The sequence below is a fragment of the Xyrauchen texanus genome, chromosome 49, assembly GCF_025860055.1.
Source record: "Xyrauchen texanus isolate HMW12.3.18 chromosome 49, RBS_HiC_50CHRs, whole genome shotgun sequence".
NCBI lineage: Eukaryota > Metazoa > Chordata > Actinopteri > Cypriniformes > Catostomidae > Xyrauchen > Xyrauchen texanus.
Window position 1 is genome coordinate 17,707,376 of NC_068324.1, and position 27,359 is coordinate 17,734,734.

The 27,359-nt window shown below is 37.6% G+C and overlaps 3 protein-coding genes across 4 annotated transcripts; 2 read left to right on the forward strand and 1 right to left on the reverse strand.

Annotated features, from left to right (window-relative positions):
- Positions 1-1,021: 1,021 nt before the first annotated feature.
- Positions 1,022-9,360, forward strand: LOC127640461 (eukaryotic translation initiation factor 3 subunit J-A-like). 2 transcript variants are annotated; one of them, XM_052123045.1, is made up of 8 exons: positions 1,022-1,103; positions 1,244-1,332; positions 2,485-2,533; positions 2,628-2,719; positions 2,969-3,086; positions 3,224-3,388; positions 3,878-3,951; positions 8,238-9,360. In XM_052123045.1, exons 1-8 carry the CDS (start codon positions 1,079-1,081, stop codon positions 8,370-8,372), a joined length of 747 nt encoding a protein of 248 aa, XP_051979005.1. In that variant the 5' UTR covers positions 1,022-1,078; the 3' UTR covers positions 8,373-9,360. The 2 variants fall into 2 exon arrangements, with proteins under 2 accessions (XP_051979005.1, XP_051979006.1); XM_052123046.1 differs by having other exon boundaries at positions 2,972-3,086.
- A 3,217-nt stretch (positions 9,361-12,577) lies between these two features.
- Positions 12,578-16,242, forward strand: LOC127640697 (cysteine-rich motor neuron 1 protein-like). The gene is made up of 4 exons (XM_052123394.1): positions 12,578-14,112; positions 14,691-14,778; positions 15,184-15,382; positions 15,984-16,242. Exons 1-4 carry the CDS (start codon positions 13,689-13,691, stop codon positions 16,041-16,043), a joined length of 771 nt encoding a protein of 256 aa, XP_051979354.1. The 5' UTR covers positions 12,578-13,688; the 3' UTR covers positions 16,044-16,242.
- A 975-nt stretch (positions 16,243-17,217) lies between these two features.
- Positions 17,218-27,017, reverse strand: parp16 (poly (ADP-ribose) polymerase family, member 16). The gene is made up of 7 exons (XM_052123051.1): positions 26,965-27,017; positions 25,870-26,066; positions 21,802-21,939; positions 21,486-21,692; positions 19,261-19,432; positions 18,790-18,934; positions 17,218-18,647 (listed from the first exon to the last, which is right to left on the reverse strand). Exons 2-7 carry the CDS (start codon positions 26,056-26,058, stop codon positions 18,512-18,514), a joined length of 987 nt encoding a protein of 328 aa, XP_051979011.1. The 5' UTR covers positions 26,059-26,066; positions 26,965-27,017; the 3' UTR covers positions 17,218-18,511.
- Between the last annotated feature and the right edge of the window lie 342 nt (positions 27,018-27,359).

Genomic DNA, 27,359 nt, shown 5'->3' on the forward strand with positions numbered 1-27,359 from the left:
CATTTATTAACATCTGCTAAACATCTCAAAAAGTTTAGATTAACAAACATTCTAAATCATAAACATCTCAAGGACATCTGCTGAATGTCTTATAAACATCTGAGAGGAAACGGAAACAATATGTCTAATAGACAACACTTGCGTACATTGGATAAGATGATAAAAATGTCGGTAAAGGTGTTTACATGCACTGAGAAATCAGGGTAACTCTAAAAAAAGTTAATTAATTACTAACGACTAATTATATCTTCTACATTGTAATTAGATGACTGTACTAATTTCTCTGTCTGAAAAATAATTGCATTATGTATTACTAATTACTTCTAAAACCCTTCTCAACCTCGACCAGATGGAAAAAAACAAGGATGGACATGAAATTGTTCTTTTAATTCTTTCAAATAAATAATATAAAATCAAATAAATCATTAATGACTGGCCAAAGAATTTAAGGGGGCAGCGTTAAATGAGAAAACATACATTTTAGCATTAGACATTAAATTTCAATTTTAAATTCACTATTGTTTTATATAGAATTGTTCTATAGACTATACAATATTTAACACAATTACATCAGAAGTAACTGTAATTTTTACAGTGAAAAAGTTATTTAATTACAGTAATGAATTACTTAGAATGCATTACACCCAACACAGTGGTTTATTCTTAAGCCGTTCATGGATTTACACAGATAAACTAAAGCCTTTTAATGGGTATACATGACCATACACGTTGTCGGCTTATCTGTGAAAGAATGTGCACCTAAAACCGCATATTGTCTTTCTGAAATTCAAAGAATATTGATAGATTATGTTTAAGACTGTAGAATCGTTTGCTTAAAGTAATAAAATAAATAAAAATAATTTAAATTGTAATAAATTATTGCAACAACATTGATCTATAGATAAAAATGTGTTCTTTTTTTTTATAAAAAAAAATGCATGAATGTATAAATATGTAAAATATTGTTCATGTCGCTGTAGCAGTTTTCGGGACTTTTATTTTGAAACTAATGTAAGTCTTCCTGCAAGTGTGTCAGTTCACGCTCCGCGGCACGCTCTCGTTCCCTTCAGCGACTGACATGATGGCGGAGGCCGATTCTTGGGGTGAGAATTTACGAAATGTCACCGTCATTTTAATTTTTTGTTCAAATGAATACATATAAATATGATTTACTTAGTAAGTTGTCATCAGAAAATACGACTGTCATAGATTGATGTAAGTAAACCCTCTGTTATGTGTCCAGATGCGGACAGTTTCGAGACGGAGGAGCCCATTAAAAAGGCGGCAGTTCATGACAAATGGGAGGGCGAGGATGAAGACGACGATGTGAAAGTTAGTGGATACTGGCGCTTTTATCGTTCGCTAAGCGACAATTATTTTGTATGCTTTAATAGCTTTAAATAAGCCCTCATATGTCTAGAAGTGGGTGTCGGCTAACTGTAGCTAGCCACTGTTCTTCTATGAGTGTCAGAATAGCATGTTGATGTGATGATGAGATTAAACATGAGGCCAGGCAGCTATTGAATTTGACAATGGACACAATGTCGAATAATGGTTAGTCATTGAAACTATACTAATTATATGATATGTGATACTAAATGCACCCTAAATGTCTCATTAATTTTGCTTTGATAATGTCTTTAACTTTATAGTGTGTTTCGTAGACATAAAACATCACTGTCATCTGATGCTCATCACAACGTATTCTTATTAGGACTTTAAGTCTTGTAGCACAAACTTAGGCCTTGTGTTATTATATACCAAAAATAGTGTATTTGTAATTTTCCTGCTGTAAATTGTTCATAATATGCTTGCTTCCTTTCACCATTAAAGGATGTGTATGACTTTCTTTCTTCTGCAGAACACAAAGATTTTTAGAAGAATATTTCAGCTCTTTTGCTCCATACAATGCATGTGAATGGTGACCAAACTTTGAAGCTCCAAAAATGTAGTATGTAAGTAATCTATATGTCTCCAGTGATTAAATCCATGTCTTCAGAAGCGATTTGATGGGTGTGGGTGAGAAAAAGATCAATATTTAAGTAGATTTTTACTATATGTTCTCCTCCCTGCCCAGTATGTATCGATATGCACGGATAATGCAAATTGTCAAATTACTTAAGTAGAATGCGAAAGTGGAGATTGATAGTAAAGAAACAACCAATGTATTGATCTGTTGTTCACCCACACCTATCATATAACTTCTGAAGACATGGATTTAGCCACTGGAGTCTTATGGATTACTTATATGCTGCCTTTTTGTGCTTTTTGGATCTTCAAAGTTCTGGCCACCTTTCACACATTGTATGGATCAACAGAGCTGAAATATTCTTCTAAAAATCTTTGTGTATTGCAGAAGAAAGTCAGTCATACACATCTGGGATGGCTTGAAAGTGAGTAAATGATGAGAGAATTTCATTTCTGGGTGAACTATCCCTTTACGTGTCCTAATTTATGGTCAAAAAATTTGCTCTTCTCTTGTAGGATAATTGGGATGATGATGAAGAGGAAGAAAAAGTGGAGGAAAATACTGGTACAGTGATCCAAAATATGTACAAGCTCCATCTTCTTTGCTGTTGCCACCTGTGTTAACATGAGTTTATTAATTGTGTATTTCTCGTGAACAGAAGCAAAAACTACAGAAAAGAAAAAGCTTAGTGATAAGATAAAAGAGAAGGAAAATGTACAAAGGAAAAAACAAGAGGAACTCAGAAAGCAAGTAAGTTCATACAAGTTTTAATACTTTCAACTTTAAAGGAATTTAGTTATTACCTGTCAAATCTATGATGTCCCATTAATTTTATTGGCAAGATGGTTTTTGTATTGTGTAAATATGAATTTATTGTTTTGGTTTGTAGGCCCCTCAAATTTAATTCACAGATCAGACCTTTATTCATACTAGATTAAGTGTGATCTAAAGATATAGAAGGTTTTTATTTACGAACCATGCCTTGCTATTAATTTTAAGCAGGCAGAGGAATCTAACAACAGCACAGAACGCACGCCAGAAGAGGAGTTGGCAGAAAGACTAAGAGTGAAAAAGTTACAAGAGGACTCTGACTTAGAACTTGCAAAAGAGACGTTTGGTAAGAGCTTTCTCCCTACCAGCTGCGCAGTGACGACTTAATGTGCAATTGATTTTTGCAAATAATGTAAAAATATATATATATATATTTAATTAAACTTTGTTACCTTAATAAGACTATTATACATTCTTTTATAGGTGTAGTATCAAATAATATAACCGGAATTGATGCAATGAGTCCCTCCTCAAAAGAAGACTTCACAGAGTTTGAGCGGTTGCTAAGAGAAAAAATGAATCCTTATGAGAAGTCTATACACTATTCCAGCTTTTTAGAGTCGCTGTTTAGGGACCTCTGTCTTTCATGTGAGTATTGAATCATCACGTTTTCTTTTACATAAACCGATCAGCCACAACATTAAAACCACCTGCCAAATATTGTGTAGCCTTCACTCCTCACGTGCATCAATGAGCCTAGGGCAACCATGACCCTGTCGTTGGTTCACTGGTTGTCCTTCCTTGGACCACTTATGGTAGGTACTAACCACTGCATACAGGGAACACCCCACATGACCTGCCATTTTGGAGATGCTCTGATCCAGACGTTTAGCAATAACAACTTGGCCCTTGTCAAAGTCACTCTCATCCATACACTTGCCCATTTTTTTGCTTCCAACACATTAAATTCAAGAACTGCAAGAACTCCCCTTGACAGGTGCCATAGAAATGAGATAATAAATGTTATTCACTTCACCTGTCAGTGGTTTTAATGTTGTGGCTGATCAGTGTATGTTAGTAGTTTTTCAGGTCATTTGCAATATTAATCATGTGTTGCCTCATGAATCATTTTTACAGTGGAAGTTGAAGACTTGAAGAAGATTAACAACTCGCTCACAGTGTTACTAGGTGAAAAGCAGAGGCAAGAAAAGGTATGAAATTCAAATGTAATACTAATCAATAATATTTGTGTATGTGTGTGTGTGTATATATATATATATATATGCACACCGATCAGCCACAAGATTAAAATCACCTGCCTAATATTGTGTAGGTCCCCCTCGTGCCACCAAAACAGCACCAACCCGCATCTCAGAATAACATTCTGATATTATATTCTCATCACAATTGTACAGAGCGGTTATCTGAGTTATTGTAGACTTTGTCAGTTTTAACCAGTCTGGCCATTCTCCATTGACCTCTCTCATCAACAAGGCATTTCCATCCACAAAACCACTGCTCACTGGATGTTTTGTGTTTTTGGCACCATTCTGAGTAAATTCTAGAGACTGTTGTGTGTGAAAATCCCAGGAGATCAGTAGTTACAGAAATACTCAAACCAGCCCATCTGGCACCAACAATCATGCCACGGTCCAAATCACTGAGATCATCTTTTTCCCCGTTCTGATGGTTGATGTGAACATTAACTGAAGCTCCTGACCCGTATATGCGTGATTTTATGCACCGCACTGCTGCCACACGATTGGCTGATTAAATAATCACATGGCTGATTGTTGGTGCCAGACGGGCTGCTTTGAGTATTTCTGTAACTGCTGATCTCCTGGGAATTTCATGTACAACAGTCTCTAGAATTTACTCAGAATGGTGCCAAAAACTAAAAACATCCAATGAGCGGCAGTTCTGCAGATGGAAATGCCTTGTTGATGAGAGAAGTCAACGGGGAATGGCCAGACTGGTTCAATGTGACAAAGACTGTGCTAAGAATCATATTCTGAGATGTGGGTTGGTGACTGTTTTGGTCGGCACGAGGGGGACCTACACAATATTAGGCAGGTGGTTTTAATGTTGTGACTGATCTGTGTTTGCCCATGCACGCACACTACTGGTCAAAAGTGTTGAAACACTCATTTCTGATTATAATTTTCTCTCTCTCTCTCTCTCTCTATCTATATATACTCTATATCTATATATATATATATATATATATATATACATACACATACACACAGTGGCAAGAAGAAGTATGTGATCCCTTTGGAATTACCTGCATTTATGTATAAATTTGTCTTAATCTGGTTTGACCTGGAAGTTACAATAATGAACAAACAGGCAAACTGCTTTTAACTAATAACACACAAATTATAGTATTGTAATTGTACATATTTAATGCATTATTCAAACATTCACAGTGTAGATTGGAAAAGGTATGTGAACCCCTAGGCTAAGGGCGTCAGGAGTTGACAAACCTGGCATACAATTAATGAAACGTGATTGGAGGTGTGGATTAGAGCTACTTTTACTTATAACAATCACTCACATTTTGAGCTTGCTATTCAGAAGAAGCATCTGCTGACATGGACCATGCCTTGCAAAAAAGAGATCTCAGAAGACCTATGATCAAGAATTGTTGCTTTGCATAAAGCTTGAAAGGGTTTCAGAGTTATCTTGAAGAGCTTCGATATTCATCTGTACACAGTTAGACAAATTGTTTATAAATAGAGATGATTTAGTACTATAACTAATCTCCGTAGAAGTGGCTGTCCAGCCAAAATGACTCGAAAGGGCACACTGCAGAATGCTCAATGAGGTTAAAAAAAAAAAAAAAAGAACACTAGAGTGACAGCTTAAGATTAAATGAGTCACTGGGACTGGTTAACATTTCTGTTCAGGAGTCTACAGTACTGAAAACATTAAACAGGCATGTTGTGCATGGCAGGACACCACGAAGGAAACTGCTGCTTTCCAACAAAAACATTGCTGCATGCCTGTAGTTTCCAAAGACCACTTTGACACTCCACAAATCTACTGGGAAAATGTTTTTGGTCAGATGAAACTAAGCTTTATTTGTTTGGGAAGAACACGCAGCACTATGTATGCCGTAGAGAGGGCACCACATACCGACATGAAGAAAACATCCCAACGGTGGAGTACGGTGGAGGGAGCATATTGGGAGATTTGTGGCTGCTTTGGGGCCTGGAACACTTTCCATCATCAAGGGAAAAATGTATTCCCTAGTTTATCAAGATATCCTACAGGATATTGTTATGGTGGCTGTGCATCAGCTGAAGCTCAGTAGAAGTTAGGTAATGCAGCAGGACAATGATCCTAAACATCAAAGTAAATCTACTACAGAATGGCTTCAAAAACAGAAAATCCACCTTTAGGAGTGGCCCAGTCACAGTTCTGTCAGGAAGAATGGTCCAAAATTCCTTCTGAACTAATCTGCAGCTACCGGAAACACTTGGTTGACATTATTGCTGCCAAAGGAGGATCGACCAGTTATTAAATCCACGTATTTCTTTCCACAGCACTGTGAATGTTTAATTTGATGTGTTCACTAAAGACATGAACGATTATAATTGTTTGTGTTGTTAGCTTAAGCACATTGTGTTGGTCTACACTTGTGATATTGATGAGATCACATTTTATGATCAATTAATGCAGATAAACAGCTAATTCCAAAGGGTTCACATACTTTTTCTTGTATGTGTATGTATGTACAGTATCTCACAAAAGTGAAATTGATTATAATTGATTAAATATTTGATTATATCTTTTCATGTGAAAACACTGAAGAAATACAATGTAAAGTAGTGAGTGTACAGCTTGTATAACAGTGTACATTTGCTGTCCCCTCAAAATAACTCAACACGCAGCCATTAATGTCTAAACCTCTGGCAACAAAAGTGAGTACACCCCTAAGTGAAAATGTCCAAATTGGGCCCAATTAGCCATTTTCCCTCCCCGGTGTCATGTGACTCGTTAGTGTTACAAGGTCTCAGGTGTGAATGGGGAGCAGGTGTTAAATTTGGTGTCATCACTCTCACACTCCTTCCTATTGGTCACTGGAAGTTCAACATGGCACCTCATGGCAAAGAACTCTCTGAGGATCTGAAAAAAATAATTGTTGCTCTACATAAAGATGGCCTAGGCTATAAGAAGATTGCCAAGACCCTGACACTAAGCTGCAGCATGGTGGCCAAGACCATACAGCGGTTTAACAGGACAGGTTCCACTTAGAACAGGCCTCGCCATGGTCGACCAAAGAAGTTGAGTGCACTTGCTCAGCGTCATATCCAGAGGTTGTCTTTGGGAAATAGACGTATGAGTGCTGCCAGCATTGCTGCAGAGGTTGGGGGGTCAGCCTGCCTGTCTGTCAGTGCTCAGACCATACGCCGCACACTGCATCAAATTGGTCTGCATGGGTGTCGTCCCAGAAGGAAGCCTCTTCTAAAGATAATGCACAAGAAAGCCCGCAAACAGTTTGCTGAAGACAAGCAGACTAAGGAAATGGATTACTGGAACCATGTCCTGTGGTCTGATGAGACCAAGATAAACTTATTTGGTTCAGATGGTGTCAAGTGTGTGTGGCGGAAACCAGGTGAGGAGTACAAAGACAAGTGTGTCTTGCCTACAGTCAAGCATATTGGTGGGAGTGTCATGTCTGGGGCTGCATGAGTGGGGAGCTACAGTTCATTGAGGGAACCATGAATGCCAACATTTACTGTGACTTATTGAAGCAGAGCATGATCCCCTCCCTTCGGAGACTGATAGCATGATAATGACCCTAAACGCACCTCCAAGACAAACACTGCCTTGCTAAAGAAGCTGAGGGTGAAGGTGATGGACTGGCCAAGCATGTCTCCAGACCTAAATCCTATTGAGCGTCTGTGGGGCGTCCTCAAACGGAAGGTGGAGGAGCACAAGGTCTCTAACATCCACCAGCTCCGTGATGTCGTCATGAAGGAGTGGAAGAGAACTCCAGTGGCAACCTGTGAAGCTCTGGTGAACTCCATGCCCAAGAGGGTTAAAGAAGTGCTGGAAAATAATGGTGGCCACACAAAATATTGACACTTTGGGCCCAATTTGGGCATTTTCACTTAGGGGTGTACTCACTAAGCGGTTGCCAGCGGTTTAGACATTATTGGCTGTGTTGACTTATTTTGAGGGGACAACAAATTTACACTGTTATACAAGCTGTACACTCAATACTTTACATTGTAGCAAAGTGTCATTTCTTCAGTGTTGTCACATGAAAAGATATAATCAAATATTTACAAAAATATGAGGGGTGTACTCACTTTTGTGAGATACTGGGTGTGTGTGTGTGATATATATATATATACACACACACACACACGTGCATTTTCTTTCATTGTTATGTTTTTAGTAGGTATTTGCGACTATATTTAATGTAAACATGTTTTCTTTGCCATCATCCTTATTGTTGTCTTTTTTTAAAAAAAATTTTATTCAGCAACAAAACAAAGGGAAAAAGAAAAAGAAGGGAGTTGTACCAGGAGGTGGTTTAAAAGCCAAACTGAAAGATGATCTCGCAGACTATGGAGAGTTTGATGGAGGTTATGCTCAAGACTACGAGGATTTTATGTGACCAAGGCCTAACCCGACCTATAACTTTTGCTGATTTCTGAACCATACACCTTGACAGCATGACCTTACCCCACAGACAGGCCCACTACCAGAATCATGCTAGAAAAATCTGAACGTCATCCCATGCAATCCACACTATCCTTTGAAAAGGTTTATACAGAGAATACGTTAAGTGCAGTATTTTTCTGTGGTCTGATGTGACTTTAGCTCAGTGTTTATCGGGATAAAAATAACAATGAAGAAATGTCCTCCTTTAAAAGTGAACATTGGTACATGTGAACCGGCAGTATGGATTAATCATTTGACAGTCAAGACTTTATGAACAAAGAGTGTTATTGTTCGGTGACTGCTATTTCTTGGAAATAAATGAAGTTGTATGCAAATTTCAGAATATGTCCAAATTGATCTCTGCATTGGATGAGCTCTGGGAATGATGGCCAGAATTCCTTGGAAGATATCCTTGTTTGAGTGGGATGTTCCCACTCAAATGTGAAGTGATAATAATTAAGCAGTCACATGGAGTAAAAATCATGTCTACTATCAGACATTTGTTTTTAGATAACAGTGAGCTCATTTTTATAGACGTGTAAATGTAGTGTAGCATACTTAAGCATTAAGACATTACAGAATATAATGCCTTTACATTTGAAGCTCATGATAATTTCCATTTAAAGTATAAGACCAAAAGTATGAAACTGCACTGTGCAGCTCACTAAATCATTTTAAAGGTACAGTGCGGCATTATTAGGATTACCTCAGCATTTTGCAGAGCAAAGAATATGAATATTTATGAATATAACTTTCAGTGCAACACAATGCAGTTACTCATTTGACCTCAATCATGCCAGCAATGATCATGATCTCAGACAGGGTTTGAGATTGTCTTCTGATAGATAGGGGACTGAGTGTTGAAGTAGGTTCACGCAAAGCTGATAGGATTCTGCATAGTTTTATAAATATCTAATTTAATAAAAATTGCTTAAAATCCATGAACTGTCCAGTTTCCCTTGCTTTTTGTGTTGTACAATATATCTGCCATCATATCCAAGCTTTTTTCTAAAATAATGTGGGCAAAATCCTCTTACAGTGGAAGACTATGTGGCAGTTTATAATCAACAGTATGTCACAGATTTGTATAGTTTAGTATAAACATAAAATTATATTCGCTGCCCCATTTTACATCTTTACTTCCATGCATGAAAAACATTTAGGACAGGATTTAATTGTATACATCAAGAATTGATTACATCATGAAAAGCTGTCCCTATGAGCTGTCCCTTTTGGGGGGTTGTAAAATAAGAAGGCTGTGTAACTTCAACAAAAAAGGAAGTCTTTTAGAGGAGGAGCAAGATATTGGAATTTGATGAAAGATTATGAAGACTAACTTTGTTTTTGTTTGAGACTATGCAGAAATGAATTGTTTGTAATGCATGTCAAGTAAGTACAGAGGGACACATTTGATTTAATGTTGATTTTAACTGGCATTTAACCCGACACGTTTCTTAAATATTTTAGTATCGTGCATCTAGCCATCTGAATGGATTACTTGAGGCAAATGGTATTTTGACCAGACTGATCTCACTGACTTTGGCAACAGTAGTTCAAACGTTCTGCATCTGAAATCTGTGCTTATTGAAATTTAAAACACTGCTGCTGGTGGCCAAAGCTAGCAGTGTGTTTGAATGTACGGGCACCTGTGAGCTCCAGTTTCTGGGTGAAATGTCCTCAGAGTGGCACCAAAAGAAAGTTTTTAAGAGAGTTGTTTTAAGTTGTAAATTCTGTTATACAGTCAATAGGAATGCAATATTTGAACCCTACGCTCTAACCCAAAACCCAACTCTAATCGTAATCGTCAGAGGAGTAAAAATGTAATCTCTGGGAAAATGCAAACTCCAAATCGCGGTTACTTCCTGGTTACTTCAACGTGATCGCATGAAGTCGGCATGCTGTTTCCGAACGTTACGCCACCATAGGATCGGCCACATTATGCCAACTCACTGACATGCAGCATTTCATATTGGATATATTTGGTTAGATTTTAGCATGTTTATCTCCTCCTGCCTCAACCGGCATTGTGTTGCGTCAGCAGCTTGAAAGACCAGGGTTCGTATCCACGTTGAAACCAGAAATTAGTCAAATTTGCTATGATTGACCAGCGTGATTTGGAGGTTGTTCTGTTGACCTCTCCTGGTCATAAATGAAGCTCACAAGTGCCTTTATGCCCTACAACACTTACCGCTTTGGCCACTGGGGGCAGTGTTTTAAATTTCGGTCAGCATATACCAAATTTTGCTAAAGAAAAGTCGGCCTACTCTTTCTGATTTAACTGTGAAATCAGGCTGGTTACTTCCTGGTTTACATGGGACCTTAACCTTGTGCGAACCCATGTCCACGTGTGGATATTATATTTTGGATTTACTGTATGCAACGCATAATTTAAAAGAATTAAAACAGGCTGAATACTATTCACAACACTCTAAAGGTAAAATTTAACACTCAGTGTTAAAATTCTGGCACATCGAGTCACGTGACAACAGCATGACTCTGCTATACAGGAAGTGTTGCTGTATAGCCGCAGCACCAACAAATGTGCCTCTGGTAAGAAACCTTTAAGTTTTTTAATTGACCTGTTTGGTTGTAAAGAGCAGCATCTCTAGTTTCATTTGATATGCGGCTTTAAAAAATCTATAGATTTTTCACGTGTAAGTGTGCTGTTAAACATGATGTCCACATATGATGAAATTAGGATCGCATTCCCTCAAAAGTTGAAAAAAAAAAATAAGTTCTTTATTTGGAATATTTTTCAACATTAACACATTGAAAAATACTTGTGTTACATTGTGTGGGGGCCTGGGTAGCTCAGCAAGTAAAGTACACTGACACTTGGAGTTCCAAGTTCGAATCCAGGGCATGCTGAGTGACTCTAGTCAGGCTTCCTTCTTGTTCTGAGACAGACAGCACACTGGAGGTTAAGTCATTCACTAAATAGGGAGCAAGGGTGCATCCTATAGCTTTCTATGCAGCTAAGTGCATTTACTCCTAAAATCTGACCAAAAGTTCAGTTTCAGGCTGCAGATGATTTTTGGATCACTCAACATGTTTGGAAGACATGGGGCAATGATAATCAGTACATAGATTCAGGATTTTATAATGTATATATAATGTATAATATATTATTATTTTAACATGGTTGGCAGTGATTTGATGAAGCTGGCCATTTCTTTTTTTTTTATTGATTCATATAGTTGACAAACAAAAACAAAACATATATACATTGAATCAACATTTAACTCCCACTACTACCCCTCCCCAATCACCACCCCGACCCCCAACAAACATCTCCATGGTCACACATAAGTACACACACACACACACACAATTTAAAAAAAAAATAATATATATATATATATAATAATCATACACTGCTAAAACTACGCCTCTCTCTCCACAGCCTCTCCCTGAGAGTCCCCCCAAAATGCCAAATAACTGCCCCATTTCCCATCAAATGAATCCCAGATCCCCAGCCTCCTACATGATACCTCCTTGAAAGCTGCCACCCTCCCCATCTCCGTGCACAACTCCCGAAATGAGAGCGCTCCAGTCAACTTCCATCCCCTTATCATAACAGTCATAACACTGGTCAGAACCCAATTTTTTATGTGTTTATCCCCTATTTTGATGACTGCCCCAATCGGCTAAAATACAGAGTCTGGGGCTAAATGAAACGTGAGTGCCCAACACGTCACACACAAAACTCTGAACCTTCAACCAAAATTCTTGGATCTTAACACACCACCAAAAAACATGGGTTGTGTCTCCATCTTCTGATTGGCATCGCCAGCATGTGGGTGTGTCTTTAAGACCAAGCCTATACAATCTAGAGGGGGTCCAATAGAATCTATATAAAATCTTGAATTGCATAAGGCGCACCCTTGCATCTCTAGATACAGACTTGCCGTTTTTTAGAATCTTAGCCCACACTCCCTCCTCCAATACAAGTTAAAATCTTTCTCCCAAACTATCTTGATAGAAGTTAAAGCTCCGACCCCCAGACTCTGAATTAGCAGGTAGTAATACACTGATGCCTCATGACCTTTTCCAAAAGCAGTTATCACCACTCACAGAGTCTCTACCGCTTTAATGGGGTGTATACTACTCCCCAAAATAGTACAGAACAGATGGCACAGCTGTAAATACCTATAGAACTTGGGAATCCCAAAATGTTGAACCAAATTTTCAAAGGATCTCAACACTACTCTCATATAGGTCACAGAGTGTAGTAACCCCCCTCACAATCCACTCTGACCAGCAGAAAGGGGACATCATTTTGGCTTCACCCATATGCTCAAGGCAACATTTAAATAAATGTCAGAATTAAACACTCTGGACACTTTTGTCTATACAGAGTGCAAATGAGAGATAACGAGGTGTAACATAACTTCTCCGATTAGTTTGATAGAAAGGCTTTGCAATGGTGAAATAGGGTCAAGAACGTCCTCTTCAATACAAAACCAGGGAGGGGCTCTCCCTATTTGCTCTAGAAATGTATTTATTTATTTATTTTTGCTTGTTTATTAGGTCCTACAAGTTACAAATCAAAAAGGGAAATGGAAACTGCACACAGCAGTCATGTGGGGGTCTAAGGAGGTTAATCAATATCTCTGAGGCTGCACAGGGCAAAACGCTATCAGGAACCCCACAGGAAAAGAACACATTTAAATTAAGGCCAATATTTCTGACAGGAGATGGTGCTTGTAAGTAACTCAGCAGAATTGGCTCAGTGTCAGGATTCTGTAACATTCGGTAGCAACGTTTCCACGTGTTATATTGTTTTGGCAAGCATTACATATTGTATTACGATCTAGAGTAGACATGCATCCGGGATAAAACGGTCAAGGGTATGACCTTTGAGACACCTGCATCTGTGCCGAGATCTATAGGCCAGACAGAAAGCAACGTTTTATTGCAACTGTACCAGCTTGTGAATAAAGGGACACACAGGTCTTCTCAGAAAACCTGCCAATATCCTAATCTTGTCTTTGTTGCCCTAAATTGCTCCCTTGCTATTGGTCATGTGACCCATACATAAAGGGTCCAGTCTTTCCTCTCCATCTGACTTATCTAAAATTGCTCAAAAGGAAGTATTGATTTTAAGACAAAAAGAGAACAACAGAGAGATTGTAAAGATAAGACTTGGGGGATAATTAACCACAAATTCAGACTCAACAAACATACTGTAATACCCTATCATCTATTGGTTGTGAAGAAGGGAGGAGGTGAGATTGAATGTCTCAGAGACTGTGTGCATGGTCGTAAAATGTCTTCTTGTGAGGACCGTTATATAAAAGGAGCGTGTGGTTCAAGCGAGCCTATCTCTGTAATATCAAGTCCAGGTATGAGTCCATATGTTTTCTCGATTATGGTCATTTTGTGGCCAGTAATGGCTGTGGAGATGGCCACCTTGGAGCGTACACAACTTGGGTTGCAGGTACTCCAAACATTGCACTGTCCACCGTGTGAGTACATCCATTGTTCCCCTCGTAGAGCACTCAAGCTCCAGTGCAAGGGTGGTATCACCACAGGGATTTGTGGTTGTTGCCCAGCCTGTGCCAAACTTGCAGGAGAAAGCTGTGGAGGGACGTGGGACTACCTGGGCAAGTGCGATGAAGGACTGGTTTGTACTTACCAAGAAGGTGCAGACGGAAAACCAGAGGCAGAACGCAAGGGAACCTGCAAATCAGGTACCTCAGAAGCTGTAGACTGCAATAACATCAGTTACCAAAACTTGTTTAGCTGCAACAGAGATTCCTAAAGGTCTAAATTTGGAAGAAAGTGCTCCTTGTTTTGTACAATAGAAGATATCCAATTGAAATAACATCAGGAACACTAGCTTGTACTTGCTTAACTTTCTAAGTGCATGTCTACATTGTTGAAAAAGTTGGCATCAAGGTTAATCTAATTTATGAAGTGTGAAAAGAGATATGGCAGTCAAGGATTCCTTTGATCTTGGAACACTTTCCCATAAAAGCAAAGCACAGATTGTCCTTATCTTTAAACAGTGATGAAATCCACAACCTTTCCAATTGAAATTTCATCCATATTGTAATGGGTGTCCAACAACTTTATTGTCTGTTTTACCAACCAATGTATCTTTCAGAATGCATTTGATTAGGTCCAATTAGATAAAGATTGATTTAAATGTTGGACACTTTTGCATCATTCGTTGCAACAATATCCATAATATTGGAATATTGGTTCTTATGCTCTACAAGCTGTTTGGTGCACATTTTGTTCATGTTGGTTTTATATGTCCAAACAGTGCTTGAGGTCATCAAAACCAACTCTTGTCGCCCCGATTGTACATGGGAATTCTGTCAGGCAAACCCCAATGAGATATGCTCGTCAAGGTAACTGCTCCAAAGAAATTGTTGAAAAGCACTGACCGTTTCAAAGTGTTATCCTGCCTCAGTCTTAAGGCTCATGCACATTTTCCTTTGCATGACAAAGCAAGCATTGAACCCAACAGAAAATTTGCTTATGGAAATTTCTTTGCCTCTGAAAGTACATCAGACAGAATTCCTGATTGGGCAGATTTCGATTGAGATGACTGCATTGAGATGACTTGAGATCACTACATTCATTTGATTTTACTGTGCAAAAATAAATGTGGCTGAGCCTTACAGATTATTTTATTTGACATGTATATTTGGGGAATTTCAGACATAATTTCAGCCCAATAAACAAAGTCTTTTGCATGTGATCTAGTGTCTCTTTCTTTTCAAAGTGAATTTTCTATGTATGTTACCCTACAGGTCTGTAGCAATGAATAAACTTGAGTGTGGAGGTTACTGTCAGCACACAACCTGCTCCAGCTGTCTGGTTCTCAAACCTCCACCTTGTCCTCAGTCATGTGGCCCAACAGACCACGTCTGTCTGCATCGCTATGGAAGGTGTGTGCGAAGTCACCTAGCCGAGGAAAAACAACCTCCAGTTTGCCACCAGAACCTACAGGTAAGTTTGCTTATGTGTTATAAATTATAATGCCTCTGTGTTTTGCATTGACATTCCTTTATTAAATATTGAAGCTGATTTTAAACATTTGTTGCAAAAATATATTTGACGTTTTAAATGTAAAATGTCTTTATCTTAGTGTATTTTAAAGGCACACTTTTGCTAAATTGTATAACACTTTACAATATGGTTCTATTGGTTAATATTAATAAATGCTTTAGGTATCATGAACTAAAAATGAACAATATTGTTGTAGCATTTATTAATCTTGGTTGATGTTAATTTGTTAATTCATAGATTTTTTAAATGAGGCATTCAAGATGAGGGGTGTATGTTAACATTAGGTAATAATGCATTATGAAGTAATAATGAATTAACATTGAACAAGATTAATAATAGCTGTAAAACTCTATTGTTTATTGTTAGTTCATGATACCTTATGCGTTTACTAATGTTAACAAATACTACCTTATTGTAAAGCGTTACGATTAGCGTTTTTGCGACTCTACAATGGAATACCTACCTAAAGCCAAACAATAAATGCCACTTTTTTCCGGAAACTCATTCTTAACCCTAAATGGTACTACTTTTCTTTCAACAGAGCAACTCTGAGGGATTCTTTGTGTGCTTATCTCCTGCCTGTCCAACTACAGTGAACTAATTCTGCATTTGAAGAGAAACCCGGCAATAATGTGATCCAGTTCTAAAATGAAGCACTAAAGGCAGCTATCTGTATTAATGCACTGCAATCATTTTTACTCAAAAGAAATTGTGCTTTCTAGTATATAGATGTAGAATTACATATTAATTATAAATAATTGTAATTTAGATTTTTTATAATTTTGAAATCATACATATAATATACGTATGCTATATATATACATATAATTATAAGTTATGCAACATACAGTTAAAATGCTTTGTACAACTTTTGTGAATTTTTAAATAAACATATTTTTTAAAATAACTCTTTAATAGTAGCTCTGTGTGCAAATCATACAACACATGGAAATTGCTCATACATATAAAAGGTCAGATGCAGGAGTTTACAGAAACTGACCCCTTTGGGAAAAGTACCTACAGTAGATGCTTTCCCACTCTTGTTAGCTTGTTACTGAATAACAATATGTTTATGAGCCTGCAATTACTCATCCATCCATGAGCCAGCACAAAGCCCAGATCCACAATAGAACAGCTTGTTCACAATTCTTTTGATGTCTACATTAAAGCTGCTTAAATAAGGGAAATGGTTAATTCTGATAAATATATTGGCAGCGAACATTGTTTATGGGTTAATGAGGTTTACAATGGTACTTCCCATATTAGAAAGCATACGATACATTTTCTCAATCTGGGGGAAACAAGCACATGGAATAGATGGATATTACTTTCAAAATGAACACATTTTTAATAGTATTAGAATTTAATTATTTAATAAATATTATAATTCAGTTATTATAATAAATGTAAAATATTGCAACAAAATATTTTATGTATGAATATCAATTTACCATATGGCAACCACTTTACCTGCAAACAGAAATTTAATTCAATAAGTTTTTAGTATTTTTCAATGGGATTCAGTCATTTTTCTACTTTTAAAACTAGAGTAATTGGTGCTACATTACGGGGCACACAAATAAGGCTCCATTTATTAAGATGAAACAGATGCCGCTTGTGTTATCAGCCGTGTATTGCTGCTGTTGTTTTTTACAGATAAACACAGTAGACAGACAAAACCTTGAAGGTGCCAGGAGCCGTAAACCAAGATAACAGCCAATTCACTAATATTCACTCTTTCGCTGAGTCTCTTAGGAAACACACCATATTGTTTGAAGGATACTGTATTTATTTAAATAATTTCAATATTCAGACGAACTGGATTATTCAAATTAATAAATCAGAAACATTTATGCAAAATAAAGACTAATATTAATGACAGTTTTGCTGAAATAGACCATAATGGCATGGTTCTTCTGCATAAGTGACATCATTTTGTAGTCTAGGAATATATGACATTCTACACAGGAGCAAAAACCTCAATCTAATATAAAAACACCTTAGAGATCTGATTTACCTCACGGTTCTGAGATGTATTAATACAAGCAGCAATTTTGCCAATGTCTAGGCCAAAAACCAATGCGTTAAATCTAGTGGACAATGCTTATAAAGAAAAATATTTGATCATTTGGTTAATATAGTGAACTTATCATTCAAACAGTAGAAAAGTTACCATCGTTATTTAATAGACTACATGCCAACACGTAACAAAATGCACATTCACAAAGCTAATTTGCACAAAATGCAGGTTTTACTCTGGTAAATGCACAGTGTTTATATCAAAGGGTGATTCTAATGAAACCTGTCAAGAAAGTAATCTGGTCATATTTAACCCCAAATCAAAAATAATAATAATAATAATAATAATAATATATATTTTTTTTTTTCACAATGCAAAAAAAAAATAAAAGAACATTTTTTGCATTGTGAAATTATTTTCAGGACACTTAAGCACATTTTACACAAATGTCATTACCAAAATGCATCCGGACATTTTACTTTCACTTTCCCCATTGCTTTCAATGATGATTTTCATTACCGTAACACAGGATTTTTTTCCTACTATATTATAGTTAAAAACAATGCTGTTGTAAAAAAAGTTTTAATTAAAATCAGCAAAAATTAAAAGGCAGAACCATGGGAGTACTACTATAATTTTTAAATACTTTACAGTTTAATTAATTATTTTTTGTATTTTTACACTGCGGTAATGAGAATTGGGAGGAAAATGTGTGTAACTATCATGAAGATAATCTAAAAATTATGCTTAATTTATGCAAAATATCATTATTTGTTTTTGTATTTATTTTAGAGTTAAAATGTAGCAGGACATTTTCTTGATAGGTTTTGTGACAATCACCCAAAACTACATAAAAAAATAAAAGGGTGATGGTGGAACTGATAACCATGTAGAACAAATGAAACAAAATGAAACAGGGAGGAATGTTGTATTGAGACAGTTCCTGAGCGTTGTCTTGTTTTGCCTAGAACGAGGCTCTTTCATGATAGTCTTTGTGAGTAAAGGCACTTTGGACAAGAAGGTTTACGTGATGCAAGCGGTGGCCTGTGTCACCGGAACATTCTGTGCCAGAAGGACTGGAAAGCGGACGAGTTGAAGGCACCAATGAATATAAGGAGCAGAAGATAGAGGCCCATCATTATCGCAAAATGATGTCTGACGAGCCATGATGTCCCTTGAGCATTTCTGAAATCATAACAAAACAGCACATCATAAAACAATTCACACAGTGTTAACATGTACAGTTGGTAAAACATCTACACTACACACACACTATAGTGACTTCAAAACATATTGTGAAAATATGGATTCTGGAGTAGGGTCTTACCGTGATCTGTAGCGTCTCTGAGAGTACACCAGCAGGTATTTCACTCTCAACAGCTCATTGTTGGTCACCACAAAGTACTTCTCAGGCACCTCACCTCCTTCACTGTTCCTGGCCCTCAGACGCTGGCGGTCAATGCTCTCCGAGTCTGAAACAAATAATGGAAGCAGATCATTCCTAGATATCTGCTTGGACACTTGATAGTACTAATCATCAAAGGACATGAGTAGTATTGGACTATATTGGTTTTAGTTCATGTAAAACTGATTGAGAAAACTAATGTGGTATGCAATATGATAGTATCTAATTTCAGCATAGTCATGACTCAAATGTTAAATTTGCACAGATTAGGAATCAAGGAAGCAAAATAGATGTTTGGTAACAAGAAAAATAAATGATCCCCAAAGGACCACATCTAATTTAGTTAAGAGCTTAAATGTAAAGCTAGTTATTAAAATCTTAAACACAAATTACCTTTCTTCTTCACCTGACATTTTACATCTGGATGATCGATGATTTCACACAAGGCAATGCAGCTGAGCAATGGCCCGAGAACACTTTCCCTCCATCCATTACCATGGGGACTATACAGGATGGCCATGCTGAGGTCACTGGTCAGGTATGTGCCTTCTCCAAATAGTGATGTCTGGAAGACAAATTAAATATCAAATCATAACCAAATTGCCTTACATATTTGTTCATATATGGAAAACACTGGAGTTGCAATGAGAGGTAGACTGATATATCAGTTTTACCGATTAATCAGTGTCAATAGTTGCCTTTTGGAACTATCGGTTATCAGCAAAAATCTAGGCCAATAATTGCTGATAGTTTGCCGTGTTTCTCCTCCAGAGGTCCTACAGTATAACAGCGGCCTCTAGAAGTGAAATAAAAACAATCGCGTTGTGATTTTGGTTGAACAATAACCTGCATGTTGTAGCGTCAATGTCTCGCGTTGTGATTTTGGTTGAACAATAACCTGCATGTTGTAGCGTCAATGTCTCGCGTTGTGATTTTGGTTGAACAATAGCCTGCATGCATGTTGTAACGTCAATATCTCGCGTTGTGATTTTGGTTGAACAATAACCTGCATGTTGTAGAGTCAATGTCTCGCGTTGTGATTTTGGTTGAACAATAACCTGCATGTTGTAGCGTCAATGTCTCGCGTTGTGATTTTGGTTGAACAATAACCTGCATGTTGTAGCGTCAATGTCTCGCGTTGTGATTTTGGTTGAACAATAACCTGCATGCATGTTGTAACGTCAATATCTCGCGTTGTGATTTTGGTTGAACAATAACCTGCATGTTGTAGCGTCAATGTCTCGCGTTGTGATTTTGGTTGAACAATAACCTGCATGTTGTAGCGTCAATGTCTCGCGTTGTGATTTTGGTTGAACAATAACCTGCATGTTGTAGCGTCAATGTCTCGCGTTGTGATTTTGGTTGAACAATAACCTGCATGTTGTAGCGTCTATGTCTGTGCCCATCAAAGTAAGGAAAGACTAAGAAATGTTATTAACTTTCTACAAGTAGATTCTAAAAACTATCAGTCGTTTAATTGGTTATCTGCCTTTTCCACTATTTTAGTTATCGGTATCGTAAAACTCTACTATAGGTTGACCTCTACTTGTAATCATCATCTTCACACAAATATAGTATAGATATACAGTTTGTTAAGATTAATTAAATTGTACACAGTAAAACATACAATAACACTGAGTAAATGTAAACAAAGAAGCTTCAAATGCATGTCTACATTTCACAACATCATCCAACCAACAAGTCAAAGTGTTGTTTATGTACACCAACCTTGTTTACTCTAACTGCTACTCACAAGAATAAGCTTTGATGCGTTAAGTTTCCACCTATTGAACTTCTATTGCTATAGTGGCAAGTAATGGTAGAAGTCTGCACGGGACTATTTTTTCCATCCTGCTCCCAAAAGTTTCTATCCTGAATGTGCCCACTGAATTTTACTCCATGTTCACCATGTGATTTTCTTCTCGACCATGCCCGTTCCCGCATTTATTTTCCACATAGTACAAAAGCCATACAAATAGACAGCAATTTTACACAAAGAAAGTTTTATTTTTCTGTTACTGATATTATCAGATGACGCTTGACTTGATGGCCTTCTGATTGCCTGAGGTTGGTTTCTTAACACTTTTCCAATTTTCCAGTCCCAGTTTCACATACTTTAATGACACAGTGTGTCCCTGCTTTTCTCTGCCATTCTTATAAAGTGCTGTTGACTATCCTGCTCTAAATATTGAAAAGTTTGATGCACATTTTTACGTTGGATTTTCTGTCTATTGTTATCAAAAATAAATACATTTTAAAATAAGATAATTATTGCTTTTGTGTGTGTGTTTTTGTTTTTCATTCACAAATTAATAATATAAAAATAGATATCAACATCAGATTTTTTTTAGCCGCTTCTCTGACCACCCGCTCATGCACACAACTCATGGATGTACCATACGCTACCACCTTCAACTCTTAACCTAGCGGTTAAGACCTGCAAATGCAGAATTTCTGCAGCAACCGTAGTGGTAAAACAGCATTTCTGAATGGGTATATTATCTTAATTTCTTCAGAAACAATTCTTGGTATTCCATCATAATCAGACTTGCCTGGAGAGCATCCAAAACAGACATAAAATATATCATGCATCATACAATGACACACCAAGTCCTAACCTTATTTAGATGGCTGTGTAATCCATTATGTATGATGGAATGGAAGTTCTCCAGTCTGCTGCCATGGAATGCATAGATTAGATCCCGTCCAGCCCGCGTCCTCTCAAACTTGGAGTTGAGCAGATCACAGTACTGAAGTTCAAAGAGGAAGTCTGGGGCTGGAGCAGACACCCCTTCACTTTGGATCAGCTGACTGAGTCTGGAAAACTAAAAGAGGGAAATCGAGTGAGAATGAAACAAGCAAATTAACAATTAACTGCATTTAATTAATGTGTTAAATCAACAGCCTTAGATAAAACCTGAACTTTTCTGGTACCTCCTCTTTCTGAAGGGTCTTCACAGCGAAACCCTTAGACGAAAGAACCCAGTGCACAAGAGCCAGGTGATGGTCTCCATTTCCATGTCCCAGACGAACCAGATCTCTCACATTTGGTAAAGTATCCACATCTTTTTGCTGCGATGAACACAGAAATATAAGGCTTAAAATACTTGTCTTGGCAGTCCATCAACTATGACATGCATTCAACTCAGCAAAAAAATACTAAAGAAGCCAATCTAAAATAAATACACAATGAGTGACACCAATAGCTCTTCTATCTGTTGTACCAGTAGATTACATTTTAGTAGATTGATTTTTTGTAATTATTTCAAAGTCACAACTCTGCAACTTAGGTATGATCTAGATTTCTGGGTTTTGGTACGACTTCAATTTGTCATCAATTTGCACGTAACTTGTAATTACGATATTCACAAGCATCTTGAAAGTTGCATTACATACCAAGAAAGTACTTTTTAAACCATTTAAAATAATTTATTTCATTTGAAAAACCAAATAGCGCACTTAGTGTAGTTTTGGTGTGCTATATTCTTGAGATGATGATCTGAAGCCAACAATATGTCCTCCTCTCTGGCTGTAAACTATAATCTATAATCTGAACCCACATATTAGCCAAATGATCCAAGTGTATCCGTCTGCATCCAGCAAGACAACAAGGAACACCCACAACAAGATGCGCCCAAGTAGTGCTCCCTAGAGTGCAACAGTGTGGTTCCAGAAGTAAAAATCACATACATTTTTTCCATAGACTAATTGATTTTCAATGATAACTTACAAGACTTTAAAGACTAATCTACCTTGAGCTCCGAGGTTGTTCATAGATGGTATATCAGTCTGCTTCATTGTTTAAAAATCCTGTTAAATAGCGGAATTCTTGGTGAACATCTACATTACCCATGATCCAGCAGAGAAAGTTTCAATCTGAGAACCGCTGCCACCAAAGCCCAAAAAACGAGCCCAGGAGTGACCACCCACTTTGTTTCTGTATATTTTTACATTTTACAAACTTAAAATGTTTTAATCTTTGTGGTAAGGGTTAAGTTTGTTAAGGAATATCTGACAGACTGCTGAATTACTGAAAAATAATGTACACCCAAGGTGGTAATGCTGTCACGCTGCAGCGGAGTGACGTTACACCTCGGGTGTGTGCATTTGTTTTCCAATAATTCAACGGGCCGAAGTCAATTATTCTGCTTATACCATGGTTACCATACCTTAAAACATCATTCAGGGTTTTATCTCAAGACATTTTCTGATTTTCGTCCAAAAAACACTCTTGAGTGGAACTATTTTTCCACCACAGATTAATCGTCTTGCTTTGATACAGTTTGCACCTCCGCAGCTACTTCGAAAACGTCACTTTAGACCTAGCAATGGAGGATGCACTGTTTTCAACATTTAAGTAGTGCATATGTGCTTTTGTATGTGCATGTGTGAGCCAGAGAAAGAGAGAAACTAATTAAGAATTACCTTGGTGTCTGGAGCAGCTCTCGTCAGGAATAATGTCGAAGAAGTGGTGTGTCACCATGCTTGTATATAGCTTTTCTATTGTTAAACAATTTTTACAATCCCACGAGTCGTGAGGATGTGCTGACATTGCTCCCGAGAGAGTTTGTGAGAGAGGGGGAGATGTAGCGTGAATCAAGTTTCTCTGTGTGTTTGTGTGTGCAGAGAGTGAGCGACTGGGTGCTTCTGAACCGAAACTGACATACATTTAGCATATTATTCCACTTGTACTACGGTTGGCACACTTTACATCATCGTTCAGAGTTTTATCTCAAGACATTTTCAGGTTTCTGTCCCTAAAATGGTCTTGTGAGTGGAACTACTTTCTTCTGCCATGGATTCAGCGTCTTGATATGACACAACCTGAAGCTTCATTGCTAGTTTGAAAACGTCACTTTAGAACTTGCAACGGAGGAATCAGGCCTGTGCTGATTTTAAGCACTTATTGGAGAAACAAGCTACCGTGTGTGTGTCTATTTTCCTGTTATATACAATAATAAATTATACAGAAAAGCCTGTGAACAAGTATCATTATTTATTTGTTGTATTTTGTTGTATTTACAGTTATAAATAACGAAAACACCTGTGAACAAGTAGGCTTGACAATATTTATTTATTCGTTCTATTTGTATTATATTTGCATGGAACGTAAAAGACTGCAAGTAGGCTTTTAGGGTTTATTTATTCATTCCCATTTCTATTTAATTATTCTGTTCATTCCATTCTATTTAATTTATATATTTCTTCACATGATTTGGCAATGGTTTATTTATTGAAATCAAAATGCACGTTTCCATTAATTTGAAAGTTTGACAAAATGGCAGATCATATGCAGGGAGGCGGCTTGTTGGTGGAGTTTGTGTTTTCCTGGGGATCGTAGGTTTGATTTTTGGTGGCATTTGAAAACGTTTTGGTGGCATTTGGACTTTTGTTTCCCGACGGGATCATGCTCCATTGCTTTCTGTCTTTTGCCGAAGGTGCCCAGTAGCTTCTCGGACTTGTTTCGCACTTGTGACCAGTGGCAGACATGATCTGCCTGCTTTCCAGCCTGCCTCTGACAATATTTGAACTGTGGTGCTTCTCAGGGAATCTCACTGATGTGCAGAAGCATGTTTTCGAGATAATACACACGCATCGGTTCGTGAGAGTACCAGTACTCTCTCCCGTCAAGCTTCTCCTGTGGGACCCTCAGTGTATGAAGGTAGAAGGTTGTGGCATCACGTGGGCATTTTGTGATTAACTTTTTAAAGTTTTAACTGGGCAAAGGGGGTCATCTGGATTGGAGAACATGAATCCTCGGTAGCAGTCTTGTTGGGATCACTGGGCTTTTTGTGGTTTTTCATTTCTGCATTATGAGACAGGCAAACATATTCAATACCTTTGTCTTTTTTAATGATGAATGAATGTTTTCCTAACTCTCGATTTTCTTCTCACCCCCGCCTCGCCAGGTTCAGCTGAATATCAAACCAGACTTTGCGAACCAGCCCGGTTGCGGTGTCTGGTGACAGATACGGAGAGTTACAAATGTGCTCTGTTTCAGCAGTGTAGATTGGATGATGATGAGAGCTGATGTCTTTCCCAGCCTTGTTCAATTTTTACATTGTTGGATGATTTGTATTCCGTTTGCCCAATGATGTTAGAAATATGATGGTTCTGTCCAGCTCTTAGGAAAAGAAAACTTTACACTAGAATACTCTGTGCCCGCTGCGCTTCTGACTGTGGCATAGAAAGCTCACAGCTGGGTATTTAGGGAATTTACCCCCTCTCTTTCCACTTCTTCCACAGAAATGGTTTTAAGCCAATCTTTAAACACATTTACTGTCCAAGCAGTTGTTTTTTTGGAGTCTACTTTGAGTTTTTCGGCTTCAAGCCTGTCTAGCTGTTCATTGCGGATTGTTTTATGTTGTTTGCTGTTGCCAGCTAACTCTGATGTTCTATTTTGTTTGTAAAGTTTTTCATCTGGACTGTCCAATGTAGCTGCCGCCCAGTTGTTGAAATTCTCATAGATATTAAAAGTTATTTCTGGAAATCTGTCATTTTCGTTTGATGTGTTTGCTGTGGTGGACTGTAGCCTATAACTTTTCAGTTATTTCAGTTAACTTGGTGGAGTGATAAGGAACCGTTATGCGGTCAAGACCTGGAACTACTTCATAGCCGTAAATTTCCTTGAAAAATAATTGCACACCTTAGAACGTCCGTGAACCAATCAGAATCAAGCATTCAACAGACCCGTGGTATAAGGTTTAGGATTAGGTGTAGGGTTGCTGCAGGACTCCAAATAAACACAACAAACACAGTTTATGAATGTAACATCTGACTCTTGCAAGACTTCAGCATTTTGGATGCCAGAGTTTTAGCACGTTGAAGCACAATGTGTGGACTTTTCAGACAGTCCCTTACCAACTATAAGCAAAGTTACCAGCAAATATCGAAGTTATCTTTACCCTGCTGGGGTGACCCTTTTTCAATGATTTATCTGAGATGCCATCTGACCATCTTAAATATGAGACAAACTGCATTCCATATTAATTTGAGTCTTACCAGGTCCTCAAAGTCCTTGATCTCTCCTCTAAGGTAGCGAGGAGGGAATGGTCTGAGCACTGAATCATGTTTATAGCTCTGTACGGCGGCCACGAATAGGCTGCAGCACAGGTCTGATGCTACAGGGTCTCGATGCAGACAGGAGCACACCAGCTCTCTGACTGTGGCTGTCGGGAGGGGCGGCTGCATTGCCAACACTAAAACACATACAAATTATATCAATATGTCACTGATTAGAAACTTTTCATTACATGCAAATTACAGTACATTGATTTAAGGGCAGAATCCCTGAAGCACCCTGAATTATTTGCTGCTTTTGACGTTAGATGTGTCTCTACCATATGATCTAGAAAAGGTGGCGTGGTCAAGTTGGTAAAGACCTGGGCTAGTAACCAAAATAATCTAGGTTCGAATCGCAGAAGGGATTATCCATGAATGATATGATTTTAACACTGCATAACAGGACAGGTCTATAATGAGTAATGAAATATGCCATTACACTTTAAAAACAAAACAATCAGAGGAATTCACCACGGGGTATTTTTACTTTGATGTTGTTCCATATTTGGGAAATATGCAGTATACAGCAACCTTCTGGATAACGTAAAGTGATGCTAAATGTGCGCAAGGTTAATATATTTAAGACCCATAATAATCCATCATTTTGATTTTAAAGTCTATTTTAGTGTATTTTGCAGTATAATTTCAGCACAGGTTCTACATTTATTCTCAGGGCTAAAATGATTGTGATCTGTTAGCCTGCTAGGAGATAAGATGCTAACAGATGGCTTAACTCACAACTTTAGGCAGATAACAGAACTTATCTATTACCTGTGCATTAAAGTCAGGCTACCGATGCTTAAAATGCAACTGCGTTAGCTCAGTTTTTCTTTATTTGTTTGATAACTCCGTCTGTTGTGTTTGTTTACATATTTGGTTTGCTAGCTGATTAACTAGCTATCATCATCTCTTTATTAAAGAAATTCACTCAAGTTTCGGCACAAACATCATCTACCGTGATTTAAAGTCAGACAAGTTATCACTCTACTTATAAATGCAATATTTAATAAGTTTGCTCATGCGCGCGTTACTCACCTTCTGTGCCTGATGTACAGGCATCGGAGAGCAACCGGAAGCTAAACGTGTCAAATTACTGCAGTTCACCTGCTTGATCCAACAAACAGAGGGCGCCATACTATCTATCTATCTATCTATCTATCTATCTATCTATCTATCTATCTATCTATCTATCTATCTATCTATCTATCTATCTATCTATCTATCTATCTATCTATCTATCTATCTGTCTGTCTGTCTGTCTGTCTGTCTGTCTGTCTGTCTGTCTGTCTATCTATCTATCTATTTATCTATCTATCGAAATACGGAAGAAATAGGGAAGAAAAAATAACTTAAGAACAGATATGCTACATAAACAGATATACAGTTGTTGTTTTATTTTTGTAAGGGAATGTAATGGTAGAAGAGGTGGG

Excerpts from the sequence above, each read along its gene's own strand:
- LOC127640697 (XM_052123394.1), top strand. The coding sequence starts at position 13,689 with ATGTCTTCTTGTGAGGACCGTTATATAAAAGGAGCGTGTGGTTCAAGC. Across the intron at positions 14,113-14,690 it reads CAAGGGAACCTGCAAATCAG|TGCTTGAGGTCATCAAAACC; the intron begins GTACCTCAGAAG and ends ATGTCCAAACAG. Across the intron at positions 14,779-15,183 it reads AATGAGATATGCTCGTCAAG|GTCTGTAGCAATGAATAAAC; the intron begins GTAACTGCTCCA and ends GTTACCCTACAG.
- LOC127640461 (XM_052123045.1), top strand. The coding sequence starts at position 1,079 with ATGATGGCGGAGGCCGATTCTTGGG. Across the intron at positions 2,720-2,968 it reads AAGAGGAACTCAGAAAGCAA|CAGGCAGAGGAATCTAACAA; the intron begins GTAAGTTCATAC and ends ATTAATTTTAAG. Across the intron at positions 3,952-8,237 it reads AAAAGCAGAGGCAAGAAAAG|CAACAAAACAAAGGGAAAAA; the intron begins GTATGAAATTCA and ends AATTTTATTCAG.
- parp16 (XM_052123051.1), bottom strand. The coding sequence starts at position 26,058 with ATGCAGCCGCCCCTCCCGACAGCCACAGTCAGAGAGCTGGTGTGCTCC. Across the intron at positions 21,940-25,869 it reads TCAAGGACTTTGAGGACCTG|CAAAAAGATGTGGATACTTT; the intron begins GTAAGACTCAAA and ends TGTTCATCGCAG. Across the intron at positions 19,433-21,485 it reads TACACAGCCATCTAAATAAG|ACATCACTATTTGGAGAAGG; the intron begins GTTAGGACTTGG and ends TTTGTCTTCCAG.